General features: G+C 41.1%; 1 protein-coding gene across 2 annotated transcripts in view; it reads left to right on the top strand.

The window, feature by feature from the left end:
- Nucleotides 1–6,770: 6,770 nt before the first annotated feature.
- Nucleotides 6,771–22,300, top strand: part of fgf12b (fibroblast growth factor 12b) — a 128,001-nt gene continuing 112,471 nt past the window's right edge. Inside the window, exons 1-2 of one of the 2 annotated variants that reach the window (XM_064984115.1) lie at nt 6,771–6,920; nt 7,015–7,169. In XM_064984115.1, the coding sequence (XP_064840187.1) occupies nt 7,130–7,169 (40 nt within the window). In that variant the 5' untranslated portion in view covers nt 6,771–6,920; nt 7,015–7,129. Of the gene's footprint in view, nt 7,170–22,300 lie in introns of both variants that reach the window. The other variant, XM_064984114.1, reaches the window with a different exon arrangement.

Raw genomic sequence — 22,300 nt, 5'->3', positions numbered from 1 at the left:
CTGTTTTAAGGTCTTACTCCCATTGGCTACGGAGAGCGTGATCACACAGTCGTCCAGAACAGCTGGTGCTCTCATGCATGCTTCAGTGTTGCTTGCCTTGATGCGAGCATAAAAGGCATTTAGCCCGCCTGGCAGGCTTGTGTCACTGGGCAACTTTCGTCTGGGTTTCCCTTTGTAGTCCGTAATAGTTTGCAAGCCCTGCCACATCCGATGAGCATCAGAGCGTTGTAGTAGGATTCAATCTTAGTCTTGTATTAAAGCTTTGTCTGTTTGATGGTTCGTCTGAGGGCATAGCGGGATTTCTTATAAGCGTCCGAATTAGTGTCCCGCTCCTTGAAAGCGGCAGTTCTAGCCTTTAGCTCTGTGCGGATGTTGCCTGTAATCCATGGCTTTTGGTTAGGTTATTACCTAATGGTCACTGTGGGGATGATGTCATCGACACACTGTCAGAGACGTGTGTATAGGTGGCAGGGAAGTCAGGCGCAGGAGAGTCAAACGGAGTGTAAAATGGAGTCTTTTAATAAATGTCCAAGTAACATGCTCCATAACACTAATTTAAAAAATGAATATAAACAAATATTACAAAGACATGAGGGGAAACAGAGGGTTAAATACACAACAGTAATGGATGGGATTGAAAACAGGTGTCTGGGAAGGCAAGACAAAACCAATGGAAAATGAAAAATGGATCGATGATGGCTGGAAGACCGGTGACGTCGACCGCCGAGCACTGCCCGAACAAGGAGAGGCAACGACTTCGGCAGAAGTCGTGACACACACATTGATGAAGCCGGTGACTGACGTGGTATACTCCTCAATGCCATCGGATGAATCCTGGAACATATTCCAGTGTGTGCTAGCAAAACAGTCCTGTAATTTAGCTCATCTGACCACTTCCGTATTGAGCAAGTCACTGGTACATCCTGCTTTAATTCTTGCTTGTAAACAGGAATAAGGAGGATATAATTATGGTCAGATTTGCCAAATGGAGGGCGAGGGATAGCTTTGCATGCGCCTCTGTGAAGTGGAGTAAAGGTGGTATTTTTCCCCTCTGGTTGCACATAAGACAAGGTAAAAAAATTAGGTAAAACAGATTTAAGTTTCCCTACATTAAAGTCCCTCGCCACTAAGAGTGCCGCTTCTTGATGAGCATTTTCTTGTTTGCTTATGGCCTTATACAGCTCATTGAGTGCTGTCTTAGTGCCAGCATCGGTTTGTGGTGGTACATAGACAGCTATGAAAAATATAGACGACAAACTCTTGATAGATAGTGTGGTCTACAGCTTATCATGAGGTATTCTACCTCAGGCGAACAAAACCTTCCTTAATATTTCCTTAATATTAGAGATCGCGCAACAGCTGCTATTGACAAATACACACAGACCACCACCCCTCGTCTTACCGAAGGTGGCTGTTCAGTCTTGCCGATGCAAGGAAAACCCTGCCAACTGTATATTATCCATGTCATCGTTCAACCACGATTTGATGTTACAGTTTTAATGTCCTGTTGGTAGGATAGTCTCGAACAGGGCTCATCCAGTTTATTTTCCAGTAATTGCACGTTGGCCAATAGCACGGATGGTAGAGGCGGGTTACTCGCTCGCTGACAAATTCTCACAAGGCACCAGGATCTGCGGCCCCTGTATCTCCATCTCCTCTTCATGCGAGTTATGGGGATTTGGGCCAGGTCTGGGAGCAGCAGCATATCCTTTGCGTCAGACTCATTAAAGAAAGAAATCTTCATCCAGTTTGAGGTGAGTAATCGCTGATCTGATGTCCAGGAGCTATTTTGGTCATAAGAGACGGTAGCAGAAACATTATGTACAAAATAAGTTACAAACAACGCAACAAAACACACAAAAATAGCACAATTGGTTAGCAGCCCGTAAAACGGGAGTCATCCCCTCCAGCACCATTATCAGTTGACACCTGGCTTAAGATGTGGGAGCTGCTGTCCTTTGAGTACTTGACTCTTTTACAATTGTCTTTCCTCGATTCCACGTGTCCTCTCTCTCCTCACATCCTTCTCAAAGTGCATTGGATGGTAGTCAGAGATAATCCAGAACCTTGGATTTTATCCTCCAATCTATACAACAATGTTTATTTGATCTTGTAAACATTCACAGCTTAAAGCTGAATCCCATATACTGCCAAACAAAGACATAAATACATACGTTGATTTAGATAAGGGAAAATGTAGAGAGATGGCTGAAGGGTTGATTGAAGCAGTTTGGGATGACTGGACATTTGTAATGTAGCCTACTTTATAGGTCCTCAACTTTTTTTGTAGATTTAATAAAAAATACTTCTGAAAGGAAGGGGTTGATGAAATTGACAGTTCTTTAGGTGCAAGTATGTTATGTTATCTGAATGTATACTGATTATATCTGTGTTCTCTGTATTTGTCCTCACAGACTGGCAGCTCTGGCCTAAAACATTCAAATGTGATGGGATAATCTATTTCCATTTTGTGTGCACCCCCACCAGCCTCCTCTCTAACTCTGCCAGGTTATTTTTGCTTCCTGTTGTCACAGCACCTGTCAGCACACCTGCGGCCAAGGCTCCGACCAAGCGGCCGCACACATCTCTTCCCAGCCCCACCCTCACTGCATGGGGCGGCAGGGTAGCCTAGTGGTTGGAGTGTTGGACTAGTAACCGGAAGGTTGCAAGTTCAAACCCCCGAGCTGACAAGGTACAAATCTGTCGTTCTGCCCCTGAACAGGCAGTTAACCCACTGTTCCGTCATTGAAAATAAGAATTTGTTCTTAACTGACTTGCCTAGTTAAATAAAGGTAAAATAAAAATGCATACACTCCGGGGTGAAGTTAGATCTAGGATGAGCTTCCCCTCCCCCAATCCTTAACCGTTAGCGGGGGAAATGTTAAACTGACCAAAGATCAGCGTCTAAGGGTAACTTCACCCTACGCCTCTGTGTTTACAGAGGGCTGTGTTCATCACTGTATATTCTAGGACAGTGAGGCTTATGGGTAAAAATAAGCCTTTTCTATCAGTCACATTCATAATATGACAAATACTGTATCTTGTTGGTGCCAACACACAACACAAAAAACTTGCACATTTAAAATAACTATTACATCCAAGGTCCAGTAACCTTGTAAACAATGACAGACAAAGTGATGTACAACCCACAGCATAGTGGAAAAAAAAACATTTTTTAAATGCAGGTTTACAGGCAGTATTCCACATCTCACTAGGTTCACTTTTCTCCCTCAGTGGTTTTAGTGTGCTTCCCAAATAGCACCTTATTCCCCTACAATCTTACAAGTAAAGGAGCATGGAATAACCTTTTGGGGGTTCTAAAAATTGCCACATGGGGAAACTTTCCAGGTCACAAAAGTTAATCAAGGAACCCCTTTGAAAAGGTTATTTGAGGGACCCCTTGGACATGATGAATATATTCTTGCAAAAGTGCCACAGATTGACTCTTATACGCTGATACTAGGCTGGTTCAAACAGGAACCTGTTTGCGATGGGAGGGGTTTAATGTTGAACCCTTTTAATTATATATTGTAGCAGCATTCTAATGGAACATTAACATTGCTGATTATATAGAGCCATGACAATCATCTGAAATCAATGACCTCCTCCTAAAGTAATAAAGTGGTAAGTAATCCAACATTGGGATTTGCTTAGGCTCTTGAGGAACTCATACACGCCTGTAAACCTCATTGAAGCTACAAAACTGTCAGTGTACAACCTTAATATGTGGTGACAGTATAACAGAACAGATAGACAGGAATTATGTTCACAGTGGCCAAGAAGAAGTATCTGAAAGCCAGCTCTTACTAAACCACATCCTCAGCATCAATAACCCAGCATCAACAACCCAACCTGGCTCTTTTTAAAGAAAGCAATTAAACTAAGTAACCTAATGCCTGGAACCTGGCAGTTGGGTCATCCAAATAACCAAGCATTTTTAAGAGTGTAGACAAGGTTATCGTCGTAAAGCAAACTTCATTACCATCACAATAAATGTTTCGGAATTAAAATAGGAGGCTGCAGTCATAATTTAATTGGCTTGACAGGACATGTTCTATTATTCAACATTGCTATTTAGATAGTATTCATATAGGAATGGGTTTGTAAGTCGCTAGCTATCCCATAAAGCCATCGCCGAAAACGACATATTTTCATCTTCTGCGCAGGGCCGACGTCAGAATGATTCAGTTGGACGGGCATTTGATCCACGGGACCTCCTATGTACAGTATGTGTGAATTAATTATTTTAATTTTTTATAGTAAAGACGTAATTTAACTGTAAAAATGTATTACCTTTTAATATGGCAAGAAAACAACCAGTCATGATGTTTTCATTTCATTGTCAAACAAATCACTTCAAAATGTAGGTTACCTTCACACGTTCGACCAAAATTCCAGCATCCAATCTGAGCACTGTGCACCCGCCAACTTTCCTTCAATTTGCAAGTGGCCAAACAGCGTCCATATGAGCCTTAGCACGACAGCATCAGATAACTTGGCTACACAGAGGGGCTCAGTTTCGCTCGCCCGGATGCTTTATAGATTGATGCGCCTTTCTGTCGGCACCCGTCTCTGTCAAATAAATTATCAATATTCCATGTTTCTATTTGGACAGGCAAGGAGGTACAGCGGGCCAGGCCCCCTAAGGCCTGCTCATAATGTCAGTTCTGCTTCTGAGTCGAGCAGCACAGAAAATCAATTTGCTAAGTAAATTATAAGTGCTCTGCAAGCCCCAGCAAAAAGGTTTGTCCAGAAACCTTTGCAACATTGAAACATTAAAGGTTCCTCCAAGAACCCCTCAACTAACAAATGCTGCTAATATGAACCCATTGACTGCAATGTATTTTTGAGAAACTCTAAGGTTTGTTGAAAATCTCAAGGGTTCCTTGAGTTACCCCTCATTCTAAGAGTGTATAGTGCACTACTTTTGTCCAGAGACATATGGGCCCTGGTAAAATGTAGTGCACTACATAGAGAATACAGTGCCATTTAGGACACAATCTTAGAGACATTGAGAACTACAAACTAGTACAATATAGGCCTATATGATCTGCAATGCATAACATGTAGCCCTATTTGGCCCAAATAAATATTTATTGAAATAGGGCCTTAACTACACTGAACAAAAATATAAATGCAACATGCATCAAATTCAAAGATTTAACTGAGTTACAGTTCATAGAAGAATATCAGTTAATTTAAATAAATGTATTAGGCCCTAATCTATGGATTTCACATGACTGGACAGGGGCGCAGCCATGGGTGAAGAAGCTGAATGTGGAGATCCTTAGCTGGCGTGGTTACACATGGTCTGCGGTTGTGAGGCCGGTTGGACGTACTACCAAATTCTCTAAAACAAAGTTGGAGGTGTCTTATGGTAGAGAAAGGATCAGCTCTTGTGGGCATTCCTGCAATCAGCATGCCAATTGCTCCCTCAAAACTTGAGACATCTGTGGCATTGTGTTGTGTGACAAAACTGCACATTTTATAGTGGTCTTTTATTGTCCCCAGCACAAGGTGCACCTGTATAATGATCATGCTGTTTAACCAGCTTCTTTATATGCCACACCTATCAGGTAAATGGATTATCTTGGCTGAGGATAAATGCTCACTTACAGGAATGTTCACAAATTTGTGCACAACATTTTAGATAAATATATGCCTTTTGAGTGTATGGAACATTCGTGGGATCTTTTATTTCAGCTCATGAAACATGAGACCAACACTTTACATGTTGCTAGTAGAAAGAGGAGGAAAGGAAGCGCTACTAAGGTACACAATAGTACATTTTGGTAGACAGAAGGTGCTCTTTGGTAAACGGGGTGAATTGGTCATCAAAAAAGAAAGGAGGACCAAGGCACTCTTCATATAATTAATTAAAATGCCTTTGTTAGTATGGTATGTTCAAAAGAAACAAACTTTTTTTTAAAAATTTAAACACTCCCTGACGAAGGCCATGCAGCCGAAACGTGTCGTTTAAAAAAACAACAACGTTTGTTTCTTTTGAACATACCATACTAACAAAGGCATTTTAATTAATTATATGAAGAGTGTCTTAGTCCTCCTTTCTTTTTTGACTTTACATTTTGCATTTATATTTTTGTTCAGCATATTTCAATCTTTTTTGACGCAACAAAAATGCAATATGTCATCAGCCCTTAAGCCCCTACAGCCTACAGGTCACCCAAAAGTATGCCCATCACAGTAACATCACTGTACTTGGGTGCTACCATGGAAACTCACACTAAACGTAGTTGATGAAAATCCTGTGAACATATTTTAATTTCTACAGCCTACACCTGCACCCAATTGAGTCATCACTTGAGACTATATCTGTAAAAGAACAGGACAAGCAGTTTCTTCTTTATCCAAACATATTCAGCTTTCTAAAATAGCAGAAATCTTAGGCCTATATACATGGGATCAAAGGGACTTCTGAGCTCAGCTAGATTATGTGAGAAGCAAACTTCTGAGTGCTCTGAATACAAATGAGTCGATGTAAAAATCGCAGAAGAGTAGGCTATGACGAGGAGAATGTTATTGGGCAGACTCTGATGCACCCTATCTCGTGATAGTCAACGCTTTCTCGAAGCTATTCTCACCTTGATTATGTAAAATGGAAAAAAGCCTTATTTAATGTCTAGGAAAATATATAGCAGGTGTTTGTTGTCGGATGCACAGATTCAATAGTGGAAGTGACTCCCCCACTTTCTAACATGTAACGCAGGGCAGTCTGTCGTGACGTCACGTCTGTATTTCACAGGAACCCGAGCTGCAGCATAGACTTCAGCACCAAAGCGAGAGGACAGCCAGCTCCGGATAAGCAGCGCGCGGACACTGGTTTAATGCACAGCGTGGACAGAGAAAATACAGACACAGCGTCCAATTTGCTCGTTCGGAAATCATCCCAAAATCTCCAAGTCAGCCATTCTACCCTTCACTTATAACCAATATCAGTTGACTCCGGCCATTGACAAAACAGCTGTTCTCACCCATCACGCTTGTTGATTACAGAGCCAGGCAAAGCAGGGGGGAAGAAGAACCACATCCCGACCAGACCAGCTCTGACATCTTCCAGAAACGCACCGCCTCTAACTTCCCTCACTGATCAACCTAATCACAACGGGAAATGGAGATCATTAAAGTAGATAAAGCAGACAAAGCACCCGGTAAGCCACTTATTTAGTCATTTAATAACAGACTGGGTGTGTGTGAAATAATCACAGCGTGTGTGTGTGTGTTGTGTGTATTGAATAAGTGGGTCTGGTGGCGTGGCAGTGCGTGGCCCACGCCTTTGTGTGAGTAGACTGCGGTACTTGGAGCTCGTACACAGAACAGGCGCCTTGCCGCGTAGCCTTCATGAAAATAGCAGTGGTGGACTAAGGTGTGGTTTATTTGGCTACGAACATCTGTGTATGTCTCCTGCTGCTGCGGGCGTATAGCATCCATAGCCTACGACCACTCGCCTTTGTAAGGCTACCTCGTTGCTTTTGTTTTCAGCGAATGGCTGACAGAAAGAACCCTGATGCAGCAAATTTACTCAGGTTAGCGTTTTTCGTCATGAATCTTGTTCTGGAGGCAGCTCTGCAGAGCGGTCAACTGCCACAGACACAAAGTCATAACATCGGATTTTAAACATAACCCTAACGTTAACCCTAACCTTAACCACACGGCTAACTTGAATTCCTAACCCTAGCCATGAATTAAGACCAAAAAAAAAATGTTTTGTTTTCTTGAATTTCATATAGCCAATTTTGACTTTGCTGCTGGCCCATCTAGCGGGAATCGCTCAGTTTTGCCTCCAGGGCAAGATTCATGACAATAAACGTCAACCTGCCAAATGTACAGCTCCGTAGGGTTTCGGGAGGGGAAGGGTGGGTTCTCTCAATTCTCTGACTATGGGCAAGGCTAAAGGCCCACACGCATTATCATTACACATGTAGCCTGTGTTCTAGCCTACTTTGACACCTGATTTATAAGAGGAGTAGCATATTGGTTGATAAAACGTGTGTTTTGAGTTGACCGGACTTTTATAATAATAATATTAAAATTAGGTTCAGTCAAATAATTCCTACACCTGCCTGAATTTCATCTGGGCTGCCTATTAAATACCCGTGCTTCATGGGCCATGGCACATGTTACATGTCAATAGCCAAATCATGATGTTGTCAATTCGCAGGGTTGGGGAGTAACGGATTACATGTAAGGGATTACAAAAACGGTAACAGTAATCTGTTATGTTACCAGCAAAAATATTGTAATCATATTACAGATACTCTTGAAAAACTAGATGATTACTTCGAGGATTACTTTTAAATTCAGAAAGGATGTTTGGGCAAAAAATATTTGACACTTCACTATTTTCTCAATGACATTCAAGTCAGCATTGAAAAAAGGCGCACGTTTAAGTTTGTTCCACCTGAGCGAGTCTGACCACAAGTCAGAGACACCAAATGTGTTTGATGGATCGTGGGAAAAGAGCAGGAATAGTCTACAGTCCAAGCTATGTTTTCCAATGGTGCGACAACTGTCGGCATCCAAAGATTATCCAACTTGAATAAAAGCTTGAAGTTAAGGATGACAGCAGTGTTACTGATATAGTGCATGGATGTGAATCACACTCCTGCTCTCTCATTTAGCTATTTGCACCTTACGGATTGTGGTTGTTGTGGATGGCTGTTCACAAATCTAAATGTATATTTGAACCCAATAATGTTTGAATTCAAGACGTTTAAGCTGCCTATCAATCATTGTTTTTGAAACCAGTGGACAGCCAGACAGCCAAATGCGGTCTTGCAACAGCTGCTTAGTGCAGATCCAAGCTTATGGAATACAAGTGGGGCTTTTATTGCTCAATCTAATTCATGTTGATAGATAAAACAAATCCATAGGCCTAATGGACACATGCTCAAACTTGCACACTTTTGATAGACTTAAAGAGTCGATCTGGAGATGCTACATCCATTTTTTGACTTATGAATTATGTATATAGTACCAGTCAAAAGTTTGGACACACTCATTCCAGGGTTTTTCTTAATTTTTTTACTATTTTCTACATTGTAGAATAAGAGTGAAGACATCAAAACTATGACATAAAACATATGGAATCATATAGAAACCAAAATATATTTTATATTTGAGATTGTTCAAAGTAGCCACCCTTTGCCTTGATGAGAGCTTTGCACACTCTTGGCATTCTCTGAACCAGCTTCACGAGGTAGTCATCTGGAATGCATTTCAATTAACAGGTGTGCTTTGTTAAAAGTTCATTTGTGGATTTTCTTTCCTTCTTAATGCATTTGAGCCAATCAGTTTTGTTGTGACAAGGTAGGTTTGATATACAGAAGATAGTCCTATTTGGTAAAAGACCAAGTCTGTCACGCCCTGATATGTTTCACCGGTCTTGGTTGGTTGTCTGTGATTGTCTCCACCCACCTCCAGGTGTCTCCTGTTTTCCCCATTAGTCCCCGGTGTATTTATCCCTGTGTTTCCTGTCTCTCTGTGCCAGTTTGTCTTGTTTTGCCAAGTCAACCAGCGTTTCTCCTAGTTACTATTTTTCCCAGTCTCTGTTTTCTCGTAGCCCTCCTGGTTTTGACCCTTGCCTATCCCGACGCCAAATCCGCCTGCCTGACCACACTGCCTGTTCTGACCTCGAGCTGACTATCCCCTTCTACTGTTTGGACTCAGACCTGTTCACTGAACCCCTGCCTGTCCTGACCTCAAGCCTGCCTTGGTTTATGACCTGGTTTATGAACTCTCGCCTGTCCCCGACCTGCCTTTTGCCTACCCCTTTTGGTATAATAAATATCGGAGCTCAACCATCTGCCTCCTGTGTCTGCATTTGGGTCTCGCCTTGTGCCCTTATAAAGTCCATATTATGGCAAGAAAAGCTCAAATAAGCAAAGACAAACGGCAGTCCATCATTACATTAAGACACGAAGGTCAGTCAATCTGGAAAATGTCAAGAACTTTGAAAGTTTCTTCAAGTGCAGTCGCAAAAACCGCTAGCGCTATGATGAAACTGGCTCTCGTGAGGACCGCCACAGGAAAGGAAGACCCAGAGTTACCTCTGCTGCAGAGGATAAGTTCATTAGTTAACTGCACCTCAGATTGCAGCCCAAATTCATGTTTTACAGAGTACAAGTAACCAACACATCTCAACATCAACTGTTCAGAGGAGACTGCGTGAATCAGGCCTTCATGGTCGAATTGCTGCAAAGAAACCACTACTAAAGGACACCAATAATAAGAAGAGACTTTCTTGGGCAAAGAAATACGAGCATTGGACAATAGATCGTTGGAAATCTGTCCTTTGGTCTGATGAGTCCAAATTTGAGATTTTTGGTTCCAACAGCCATGTCTTTGGAAGACGCAGAGTAGGTGAACGGATGATCTCTGCATGTGTGGTTACCACCGTGAAGCATGGACGAGGAGGTGTGATGGTGTGCGTGTGCTTTGCTGGTGACACTGTCTGTGATTTATTTAGAATTCAAGGCACACTTAACCAGCATGGCAACCACAGCATTCTTCAGCGATACGCCATCTCATCTGGTTAGTGTTTAGTGGGACTATCATTTGTTTATCAACAGGACAATGACCCAAAATGCACCTCCAGGCTGTGTAAGGGCTTTTTGACCAAGAAGGAAAGTGGTGGAGTGCTGCATCATATGACCTGGCCTCCACAATCACCCAACCTCAACCCAATTGAGGTGGTTTGGGATGAGTTGGACCGCAGAGTGAAAAAAAAGCAGCCAACAAGTGTTCAACATGTGTGGGAATTCCTTAAAGACTTTTGGAAAAGCATTCCTCATGAAGCTGGTTGAGAGAATGCCAAGAGTGTGCAAAGCTGTCATTAAGACAAAGGGTGGCTACTTTGAAGAATCTCAAACATTTATTTTGATTTGTTTAATAGTTTTTTGGTTACTACATGATTCCATATGTGTTATTTCATAGTTTTGATGTCTTCACTTTTATTCTACAATGTAGAAAATAGTAAAAATAAAGAAAAGCCCTTAAATGAGTAGGTGTGTCCAAACGTTTGACTGGTACTGTATATATCTATTGATTCTTGAGGAATATAACTTGCCTCATGAGCTGTCACACTCCATGAGAACCCAAAATATAAGCTTGTTTTTCTCCAAAGTTTTTAAACATTGTAAATGTAAACAAACACTGTCCAGCCTCATAACATGGTTAAAACAATCATTTTGATATCATGGATGGTCAGTCCTTGCATCCATAGCTCTGTCTTTTAATCTGAAAGTGGTTACATTTCTGCAGGCCCATCCCTCAGTTTTTTACCAAAACAGAGGCAGGGCGATCGTTTTGTTATTGTTTCATCTGTGCATTTTCCCTTTAAACAGCTGCATATTATCAATATATAAAAGTGTCACCAACAAAAAGGTTAACAGTAGGCCTATAGCAAATGCAACATATGGCATTCATTTTTCACATGTAAATAGCACTTTTCAGTAGTGCTCAAAGCATGCCATTCCATGAGGGCAGCATTTATTTTTCAGCTCGAATCAATGAGCCCAATCAGTCCTCCATGACAACAAAATAATAAACAACAGAGTAGGGCTGGCTAATAAGTCCTTATTTTTGAGGTTATGCTATGTAAAACAATTTGGTTAATCTATACTTCCATATTTCCAAGTGTTATTTTTGAAGATCAAGGGGTATACCATTTATTGTAATGATTGGAATTCTGATACTTTGATTTTTATGTAAATAAATAATTTAAAATGATTATTATATGTAGTTGAAAGCAATGAGTTAGAAAAAGCCTACATAACCAACCCATAAAGTAAAATTTAACATCCATATATGGCCAGCTATGTAAACTTTAACATTGATTTATGCTGCAATAGATGTTCTTCAATTGGTAACATACATTTGTGTCTTCTTCTAATTCCTCTTAATTAAGGGCATTACAGAATGTAATCAGATTACGTTACTGAGTTTGGGTAATCCAAAAATTACGTTACTGGTTACAATTTTGGACAAGTAACTAGTAACTGTAACGGATTAGATTTATAAAGTTACCTACCCAACATTGTCTATTCGTGTGTGTGAGTGTGCTTGGTTTGAGGTTAATGGCTGCCTACTTGTGTGACTAAGCTTATATGTGACGGATGCCCCATGCACATAAAAGGTTACCTGACAATTCTAATGGGACACCTATAGATATCTCCATTCATTACTGGTTATAGGATGGACATTCCCTTACAAACAGTTTTGCTTTAAAGATGGGTATGTCACATACACACACACAAAAACAACGTTGGATAAATGTGTAGTGATTAATATAACCACAGATGGTTATGTTCAATGTGCTGTGACTCGCTCATGCTCTGCGAACATTCCCATTTCAAAATCCTCTATCCGCCTCTCAGGGCCATGGATGGTTAGTGCTACTGGTGTTTTTGTGTGTGTGCCAGGTGCCCAGTGGTCCTAAACACCTCTGGAGCCATGGTTCCTTGGATCCTGCTGGCTCAACACACACACACACACACACACACACACACACACACACACACACACACTGACTGGAAGTGGATTATATTATCATTGTTCACCACTGGGAATTACTGTAGATGTTTTTGGGTCAAAACATGGTGTCTGATACCATCACAGATCAATAATTTGCTCCAGTCTCTTTCACACAGGCTCTACTTCATCCTTCTCTTTCTCAGTTTTGCCCTTGATTCTGTCCTGAATGTGGGGGAGTGCATGTGACTGTGTGTAAATGGGTTACATGTGTGTAAATGGGTTACATGTGTGTAAATGGGTTACATGTGTGGGATCAGAGTTATTTGCATAGAATTTTCATTCTAGATAAGTGTGGAAGGGAGCCATGTAATGTGAAAGATTGCAGATGCAGAGAAAGGGGGGACCTGGAGAATATAAAGTTGTGAGTTTGACATGGCCTCCAAGATGTCTGAAGAAAGGATGACTTGGCATGCATTTCAACACAATTAGACATGGCCTCCAAGATGTCTGAAAAGAGGATGACTTGGCATGCATTTCTGCAACAAACGTCTTGTGAAATAATTATATGCTTACTTTCTTTTCTTATCATGTGTTTGTAATGGTAGCTTTTCATTGAAACTCTGGTGCTAAAGCTGCAATATACAACCTTTTGGGCCACTGGACCAAATTCACATAGAAATGTGGGTTATAGATCTGACATTAAATCTAGGAAAGGGTCGACGTGCACTATGTGTGGAGCGATTTCCACATAGCGCATCTTTAATGTTATTCTAAATAGAAGAATCGACTATGGCAATAACTTTTCTACAGGAACATTACTTTAGGTGATAAAGAGTCAAACCCAGAAGCAATTGTGGTAATGCTTTATTTCATGGCGCACACATACACACACACACACACACACACACACACACACACACACACATGCTGGTGATTCAAGTGACAAAAAGTTTTTATTAGTTTTCCCATTCATATCTGGATCCTGCAAAGTAGTTTGCGTTAACGCTGGGACCGCTGATATATGTACAGGGATCCTTGCTCAAACAAGGTGGTACTACATTGGCGAAGCAGCTAGCTATCAAGCGCGGCAACCTGGTCTATTACTGCCGGATACCAAGCACCAGAGGTGTGGACTCGAGTCACATGACTTGGACTCGAGTCAGACTCGAGTCACAAATATGATGACTTGCAACTCGACTTTGACTTTAACACCAATGACTCGTGACTTAACTTGGACTTGAGCCTTTTGACTCAAACTGACTTGATACCCTCCCCAAGCTCAAATATTAAAAATGATGCTATTAAAAAAGCGTGCAGTGCATCAACTCTTCATTTAACGGATTACAGTTTGAATCGGACAGCAGCCAATCAAATTGTGCTAGCTGAGAAAAAGTTGCGTGTGGCAGTGCAGAGGAATGTCGGCGGGTGAATTCAGATGGATCCCTTGGAAAGATGATACCCCAAATTATTATTTTGGGATATTAAGACTACAAAAAACTACGGACTACGGATTGCAACTTGCAAAACATGCAGGAAGAAAATTACAGACGGAGGCGCAACAACTTCCAACATTTGAAGCTACACAAAGAACGGTAAGTCGTGGCTAATATAGCCGACAGCTATATATAACTTTGCTTGTGTAGCATGTAGGCTAACATAACATTAAGTCAATGAGACTCCACACAGTCAGTTAGTGCGGGAACTTGATCATTGCACCCAAGATTGAGCTACAACTGGCTAGGCATACGTTAGCCTACTGTAACCACACACAGAGAGGGTGTGTGTGTGTGTGTGTGTGTGTGTGTGTGTGTGTGTGTGTGTGTGTGTGTGTGTGTGTGTGTGTGTGTGTGTGTGTGTGTGAGTGAAGGTTGGGCGATTGTGTAGAAGTCTGCATCGCCCAATTGCGCCCCATAGCGATCCTCGATAGTCGATCAATCAGGATTAAATTGATGAAGTAAGGGGTGATGGGGAAAAAACTGTGGAGACCGTTGAACACTATTATGGGTAGGAATTCGAACATGTCCGCCTCTTTTGTTGAAAGAGGGTATATTTATTACAAAACCACACAACATCGCAAACTACTCTACTGAATATTTTACAGACAAAGTGGACAAGTTGAGGAAGGCTCTGATTCCAACTGATGGCTCCATGTCATATACCCTTGTAAAATATTATATCATGAAGGAGATGCAATGAATGTTCGAATTTCATCAAGTTGAAAGGGAAGAGGTAGAAAAGATGCTGTTGTCTCTTTCGGATGACAGGTCACCTGGTACAGATAATCTTGACATCAAATTGCTTAGAGTTACAGCTAACCAAATATCAGCCCCAATCTCTCATATTTGAAATAAGTGCTTGATGTATGGGGTGTGCCCAGAAGCCTAGAAAGAGTCAAAGGTTATTCCACTACCTAACAATAAAAATCTGCATTCACTGGTCCTAATAATTGTCCTTTAAGCTTGCTGCCTGTGTTAAGAAAATAATTGGAAAATCTGGTATCTTTACAAATCAAGGATTATTTCTCATGTAATGGTCTGATAATGGGTTTCCAGCATGCATACAAAGATGCTGATGACTCTACAATGTATAGCGCAGCATCAGAATGTAACGAGCTAACAGATAATCAAATGGCTACCCAGACTAATTGCATTTCTCCCCCTCCCCCTTTGGAACGCTGCTGCTACTCTCTGTTATTATCTATGCATAGTCACTTTAATAACTCTACCTACATGTACATATTAACTCAATTACCTCGACACCGGTGCCCCCCGCACATTGACACATTGACTCTACCAGTAACCCCTGTATTTAGCCCCGCTATTGTTATTTACTGCTGCTCTTTAAATATTTGTTATTCTTATCTCTTACTTTTTTGTAGGTATTTTCTGAAAACTGCATTGTTGGTTAAGGGGTTGTAAGTAAGCATTTCACATTTCACATGTGACAAACACAATTTAATTTAATTTAATGTACTGAGTAGTGAACTAAGAATGGTGTCTGAGTGGGTTGATATGAACAAATTGGTGTTGAACATATCTAAAACTAAATGTATTGTGTTTGGTTCAAGATACAGTGGAGCAAAAAAGTATTTAGTCAGCCACAAATTGTGCAAGTTCTCCCACTTAAAAAGATGAATGAGGCCTGCAATTTTCATCATAGGTACACTTCAACTATGACAGACAAAATTAGCACAAAAAAAACAGAAAATCACATTGTAGGATTTTTTATGAATTGATCCCCAATTTGTCGATGAATAGAATGCATGTAGAGCAAGTGAAAAAAACTAAACTACTAGGCATCATGTTGGACACAGCTTTATTATGGTCAGGACACATAGATAATATTGTTATTAAGATGGGTAAGGGAATTGTTGTTACAAGAAAATGTTCAGAGTATGTAACATCTAGCACTCCGAATCAGGTGATTCAATCCCTGTCCTGTCACACTTAGAGTACTGTCCAGTTATATGGTCAATCCCTGGTCCTATCACACTTAGCGTACGGTCCAGTTATATGGTCAATCCCTGGTCCTATCACACTTAGCGTAATGTCCAGTTATATGGTCAATCCCTGGTCCTATCACATTTAGAGTACTGTCCAGTTATATGGTCAATCCCTGGTCCTATCACACTTAGCGTACTGTCCAGTTATATGGTCAATCCCTGGTCCTATCACACTAGTACTAGTACTGTCTAGTTATACGGTCATCTGCAGCAAAGAAAGATATAAAAAAGCTCCAAATGGCTCAAAACAGGGCTGCCAGATTACAGTTGAAGTTGGAAGTTGACATACACCTTAGCCAAATACATTTCAACTCAGTTTTCCACAATTCCTGACATTTAATCCTAGTAAACATTCCCTGTTTTAGGTCAGTTAGGATCACCACTTCATTTTAAGAATGTGAAATGTCAGAATAATAGTAGACAGAATGATTTATTTCAGCTTTTATTTCTTTCATCACATTCCCAGAGAGAGAGGAGAGGAGCCGACTTCGGTGGAAGTCGTGACATACTTTTACTAAGAGTATTGGTGTATAGGGAATTTACTGACCAGGTCTCTCCAGATCTCCAAACAATGCTATTTCTAGGGTCAATTTTAGATTAATATTATGTTTTTTCCAGAAACAGAACCAGAAACAGGCTATCTGAAGGCAATACCAAATCAAATGGTCTATTGATTCAGTATCCTCACAACAAAATCTGCAGAGCTTCGATGATTTTTTGCCCAATTTTGTTGTACAATAATTTTTGCTGAAAATCAACAAATCGTTACTCTTGCATAATTTTATATATCTACTCATACACCCATGGCACAGAGGTCAACATCCTGATCCTCAAATGAAACTGGTATACTTTCCTAATTGGACTTTTATATTGGGCAGACAGACCAGTTCCCTACCTCCTCCTGCTGCCACCTGCCTCCTCCATTTTTGGGGTAATGCTGTAATCAATTAGTTGTAATCTTGGATTGAGCAGATCTTCCCATACAGTCCTGAGGATCGAGTTTGGGAAACGCTGGGCTAGCGTATCTATTTATGTAGCTATTTAACAAGCTTAAAACACAGAGCCTAACGTTAACTAGCTTAGATGCTGGTAGGATATCATGTCATTGGAGGAGTGGGTAAGTGACCGACTTTTTCCCCTCATATCGATTTTCGGTGGCTACAGCTAGAGATGCAGGTGTCATTTGGTTAGCTAGCAAGACATATGAATGCTTTGCTAGCTAGTTAGCTATGCAGAAATTGAACAACTGTTATCCAGCTAGCACATCTCTTGTGTTCTAATTTCACTCTGGCTATCTACTCCAATTTCAGAGCACTCTCGGCTGACTGCGCCAGAGTGCAGAATAACTGATGAATTTATGAACACGCAACACTCGCTGAATATGACCCGGTGTCAGTCAACGTCAGTAAAAAAGTAATTCAATTGTTGCCAGCAGCACAGTTATTCAGTAACGCTCTAGATAACATGTAAACAGCCTAACCAGCTCTGCTGAGTATAATGGCCAGTGAGGCGTTCTCTTATTTGTCTCTGGAAGTACCTAGCAAGCTAGCCAACTTTAGCCAGTTACTTGGGTTGCTTGATTGCCATTGTGAGCAGGTAGCCTAGCGGTTAAGAGCGTTGGGCTCGTAACCAAAAGGTTGCTGGTTCAAATCCCAGAGCCAACTAGGTGAAGAGTCTGTTGATGTGCCCTTGAGCAAGGCACTTTACCCTAATTTATCCTGTGAGTTGCTCTGGATAAGAGTGTCTGCTAAACTAAACTGTCATGAATGCTGTGATCAATCCTACTCCTCGGCCAGAGCATGCAGTGTGTGCTCTGAACACTTGGAGACTGAAATGCTCTGAATTCTTGAACAACCCAGAACATGCTGACATACTGGAGGCAAATTATGAATTAGTTGTCGATCAAATGTATTTGGAATTGGGTAGGCATGCAAGTTCCCATTCAGTTGGCAAAATGTGGTTTGGAGCTGCAGAAGGACGAACAGGCAACTATTACTCATTGTTTATCAGTGAAATTTTGACTGCCAACTAGCTAAAAATGTTTGAGAGGGATTATCGAAAGTTCCCTCTTTAGATTTTTTTTCTACTCGCTCTGGCTAGCATTAGTTGTTGATGGTGTTGTTGTGCATAACTGAGGGAGAGAGAGCCTACTTTTTCATGGTTGTTTGATCAATAGGACTGTAAATTTCCCAAATACATGAGGACTCCTGTGATATTTACATATATTTACAATGCGTTCTATTGATCTAAAGTCACACTGTTGCTACTGCCTGTAAATACACATGCCAGTTCAAAGTGAATGATGGAAGGCCCATGTGGCAAATGGCTTATTTCCATAAATGTAGCTCTGGTTGGCTATGGCACACTGGTCTGCGTAGACTCTGGTCATGGAGGAAACAATATGTTTTTATTAGGCTTTATTTACAACAGTTTCTAATAATTGTCCAAACGCACGGCCGCTTTCCCACTCTATATTCCTATAGAATTTTCACAAATCCCTTACTATACATCGTTCCCAAACATTCTATGAATTTATGAAAACGTGAAAATGACCATATCTAATAACCCTTTCTAAATTACCATATTCTTCCTGGGCCTGTATATAAACAGATTTGAATATGATTTAATGTTGCTAAAACGCTGTCAGTTCCACTTTCAGTACCTGGTAAGCAGGAGCCTTTTGGATATTTACCAACAAGTCAATATTCTTTGTTGATCTCAAGCATTGTTGCTGAGAGAGACTAGAGAGAGAGAGTGAAAGGAAGATAGAGACAGAAAGGGAAAGAGGGGTCATAAAGATTCTCATTTAGATCCACCTCCACAGCAGAACAGTGAAAATGAAACAGGGTCTGTTGAATAACTCTTCTTGGGGAACAGTTCAGGTTGCTATCACAAGACATCCCTGTAGAAACCATCCACCAAAACATATGATGAGACAAATTGGCCATTGTCCCAAATGGCAACATACTCCCTATGTATCTAGAGCACTACTTTTGACCAAGGACCATAGGTGGTAGTGCACTACATAAGGAATAGGGTGTTATGTTGGTAGCATACATGGACACACAGTGAACTAAGCCCATTGTACCATGCTGTTTCATTTTAGAAATGTTATAGTCATTTAGCAGACACTCTTATCCAGAGTGACTTACAGGAGCAATTAGGGTTAAGTGCCTTGCTTAAGGGCACATTGACAGATTTTTTTTCACTTAGTCAGCACAGGGAGTCAAACCAGCAACCTTTTAGTTACTAGCCCAGCAGTCTTAACCACTATGCTACCTGCTGTTTCAGACAAAAAGCTGCACCCTACTGCATTTTATATAGTGTAATGCAATTGGAAAATCTTGGCTATGCCTATGTCAATACTTGATTGCATTATACGATGTGCACCGCCACTGACAAATCATCTTTGCTAAATGCTTCCGTACACAGCTTTGCAAAAATAACTTGAATATTGACAGGGCAAGTTCAATTTTGTGTGTGTGTGTTCAAAGCAGGTGGGGAGACCGAAATTCCTTTACGTTGAGGACTTCTGTCAAATGATATCAGGTTGCGAGTGGGAATCTCATCACAGACAATTTTAGCTAATTAGCAACTTTTCAACTACTTGGCATGTTAGCTAAATCTTCCCCTAACCTTAACCCTTTTAGCTAACCCTTCCCCTAACCTTAACCTTTTTAGCCAACCCTAACCTTAACGGCAATCCTAACCTTAAAAACCCTTTAAACTAACTCCTAACCTTAACCCTAGCCCCTAACCGAGCTAATGTTAGCCATCTAGCTAACGTTAGCCACCTAGCTGCCTAGTTAGAATTCGTAACATATAATTTTGGCAAATTCTTAACATATTGTACGTTTTTCAATTTCGTAATATATTGCACATTTATAATATATAAAATTAATTATAATTCGTAACATATCATACGAAATGGGCGATGGACATTCACAAATTAATACATACCATACAAAACGTAGCATATTATACTAAAGGAAGTGTCTTGGATTTACATACAGAATAATATGAAATGCTCTGAGACCAGGTTGGGATGTCTAGTCAGTCAGTTTCTAGGTGTGGTTAATAAACTAAGCCAAAGCAGTCATAAATGTTTAGGGCGGGTTTACTGGGCACAGATTAAGGCCAGCCTTGGACTAAAAAGCAAGCTCAATAGAGAATCTAGTGCTTCATGGTCTGGGATTAGTCTTATTATGTGTCCGGGATTCATTTGGTTCAGGTCAGCATCACAAACATAACAATTTTAAGGAATTCAGAAATCATCACTTCCAGACACACACAATTTTCATTGAATCAGTATTAATACAATCCCATACAAATAAAATGTTATTTATTGATCCATTACACAGACAACTGAAATGGTTAGTTTTGTTGTCATAGTACCCAGTCCCACCACACAACAGTACCACTCCCTTCCTCACCTACAGTTTTACAAAGGGGCAGGCCCTGTCTGTGAGAGGGTGTTTAGGTTCTCCTCTGCTGCTCGGAGTGTAACCTGAGGCCCTGCCGATGGGACAAAAGGGTTTCCGTCTCTCCCTTTCTCACACTCTCCATCAGCCGGCCTGCTAGCTAAGAGCCCAGGAGACCCAGACACACACACAGTCAAACAAGGTGCTGGGTTACACAATCAATGTCTGTCTGTTGCCCAGATGTAGTGGGGAAAGAACCCAAACAACTTTGGTTGCCAAAAGTGGGACAGTCCCCAGGTCCCAGATGCAGAGTAGTGTTGTGGCTGCTCTGTCAAAGATTTTCATCTGAATGTTAGACTGATGTTATGTTTGTTTCCCCTACCAGTCACCACCTCCACCGCCCTGTCTTGGGAGGCCTGGGTTAACATAGTTTTTGAGTAAAGGTGCAAGCACAGTCAAGCAAAGCTTAAGTATTTGAATAATAGTGTTGGAAACCAGGGGCCCTATTTTCGGCGGCTGTTAAGGTGGCGCTAATGTCAAACGGCATGTTAATTTGCAATTTCGTAATGTAAAAACTGACGCACTGGCATTTTCCAGCCCTAATTTTCCAGCCCTAATGTCAGGTTTGGCTATATCCCTGTCTTAGATAAACTCGCTTGCACTCAGATTGTTGGGTGGAAATATTTGAGGTGTGTCCTTAAAAACATGATCCAAAGTGTAAATTTCAGGCAGCGCTGATAGGGATATTTGAGGCCAACCAACAGCTGGTTTTAGCGGTAACGCAGTTGGTTGGCCAGTGGAAGCGCCGGTTGGACAGTGGAAACGCCGCCTATCCAGCCGTGATGCACACTGCCCATATGCGTATGGAACGACAGTAGCCTAATGTGCTTTTAGTGCCTGTATAATTCGTATTTAGAAACATAGAAACTAATGTTTTTTTCCCATTCCATTTGATTTTATTACAAACCAAGTGCTCTCAATTACATTTTTTTGTGTCTGTCTAATGTAATCATGAGGTAATCAAGACTATCGATGAACGGTTTGGCCCCTGAGACCGCTTGGAAATAAATCTTAACCACCAAAGCTTTATTAAAATATCACGTTTTAGAGGAGTAAAACTGAGTTGACGTTATAATTTTATCTATGTGTAGCCGATGTGAAATGGCTAGCTAGTTAGCGGTGGTGCGCACTAGTGGCGTTTCAATCGGTGACGTCACTTGCTCTGAGACCTTGAAGTAGTGGATCCCCTTGCTCTGCAAGGGCCACAGCTTTTTTAGAGCGATGGGTAACGATGCTTCGAGGGTGACTGTTGACGTGTGTAGAGCGTCCCTGGTTCGCGCCCAGGTCGGGGCAAGGGGACGGACGTAAAGTCTATATTGTTACATATGCATTGTAGGCAGGCCCACATTATTTTAGCCATGCAGGTCCCGTTTTGGACGTGTGTAAAACCCTCCATAATCTGCTTTGTTTTAATATTATATGCACGTGGGATAAATTATGGTGCCTGTAAGTGTGACATAGACTGTTTAAACCACGTTTTTGTTTTGTTTAGAATTTGATTAGTTTAAGGGTTTTCCTCCTCTTCGTCTGAAGAGGAGAGGCGAGAAGGATCGGAGGACCAATATGCGGCATGGTAAGTGTCCATGGTTTTTTATTAAAACACATAAACTGAACACTCCATACAAAAACAATAAACGTAACGTGAAAAACCGAATACAGTACCGTGTGGTGTAAAACACAGACATAGAAACAATCACCCACAAACAAACAGTGAAACCCAGGCTACCTAAGTATGATTCTCAATCAGAGACAACTAACGACACCTGCCTCTGATTGAGAACCATACTAGGCCGAACACAGAAAACCAACCTAGAAACACAAAACA

This window comes from Oncorhynchus masou, chromosome 13 (assembly GCF_036934945.1).
Source record: "Oncorhynchus masou masou isolate Uvic2021 chromosome 13, UVic_Omas_1.1, whole genome shotgun sequence".
NCBI lineage: Eukaryota > Metazoa > Chordata > Actinopteri > Salmoniformes > Salmonidae > Oncorhynchus > Oncorhynchus masou.
The sequence above is the reverse complement of the archived record's forward strand: the minus strand, read 5'-3'. Positions and strand labels throughout refer to the sequence as shown.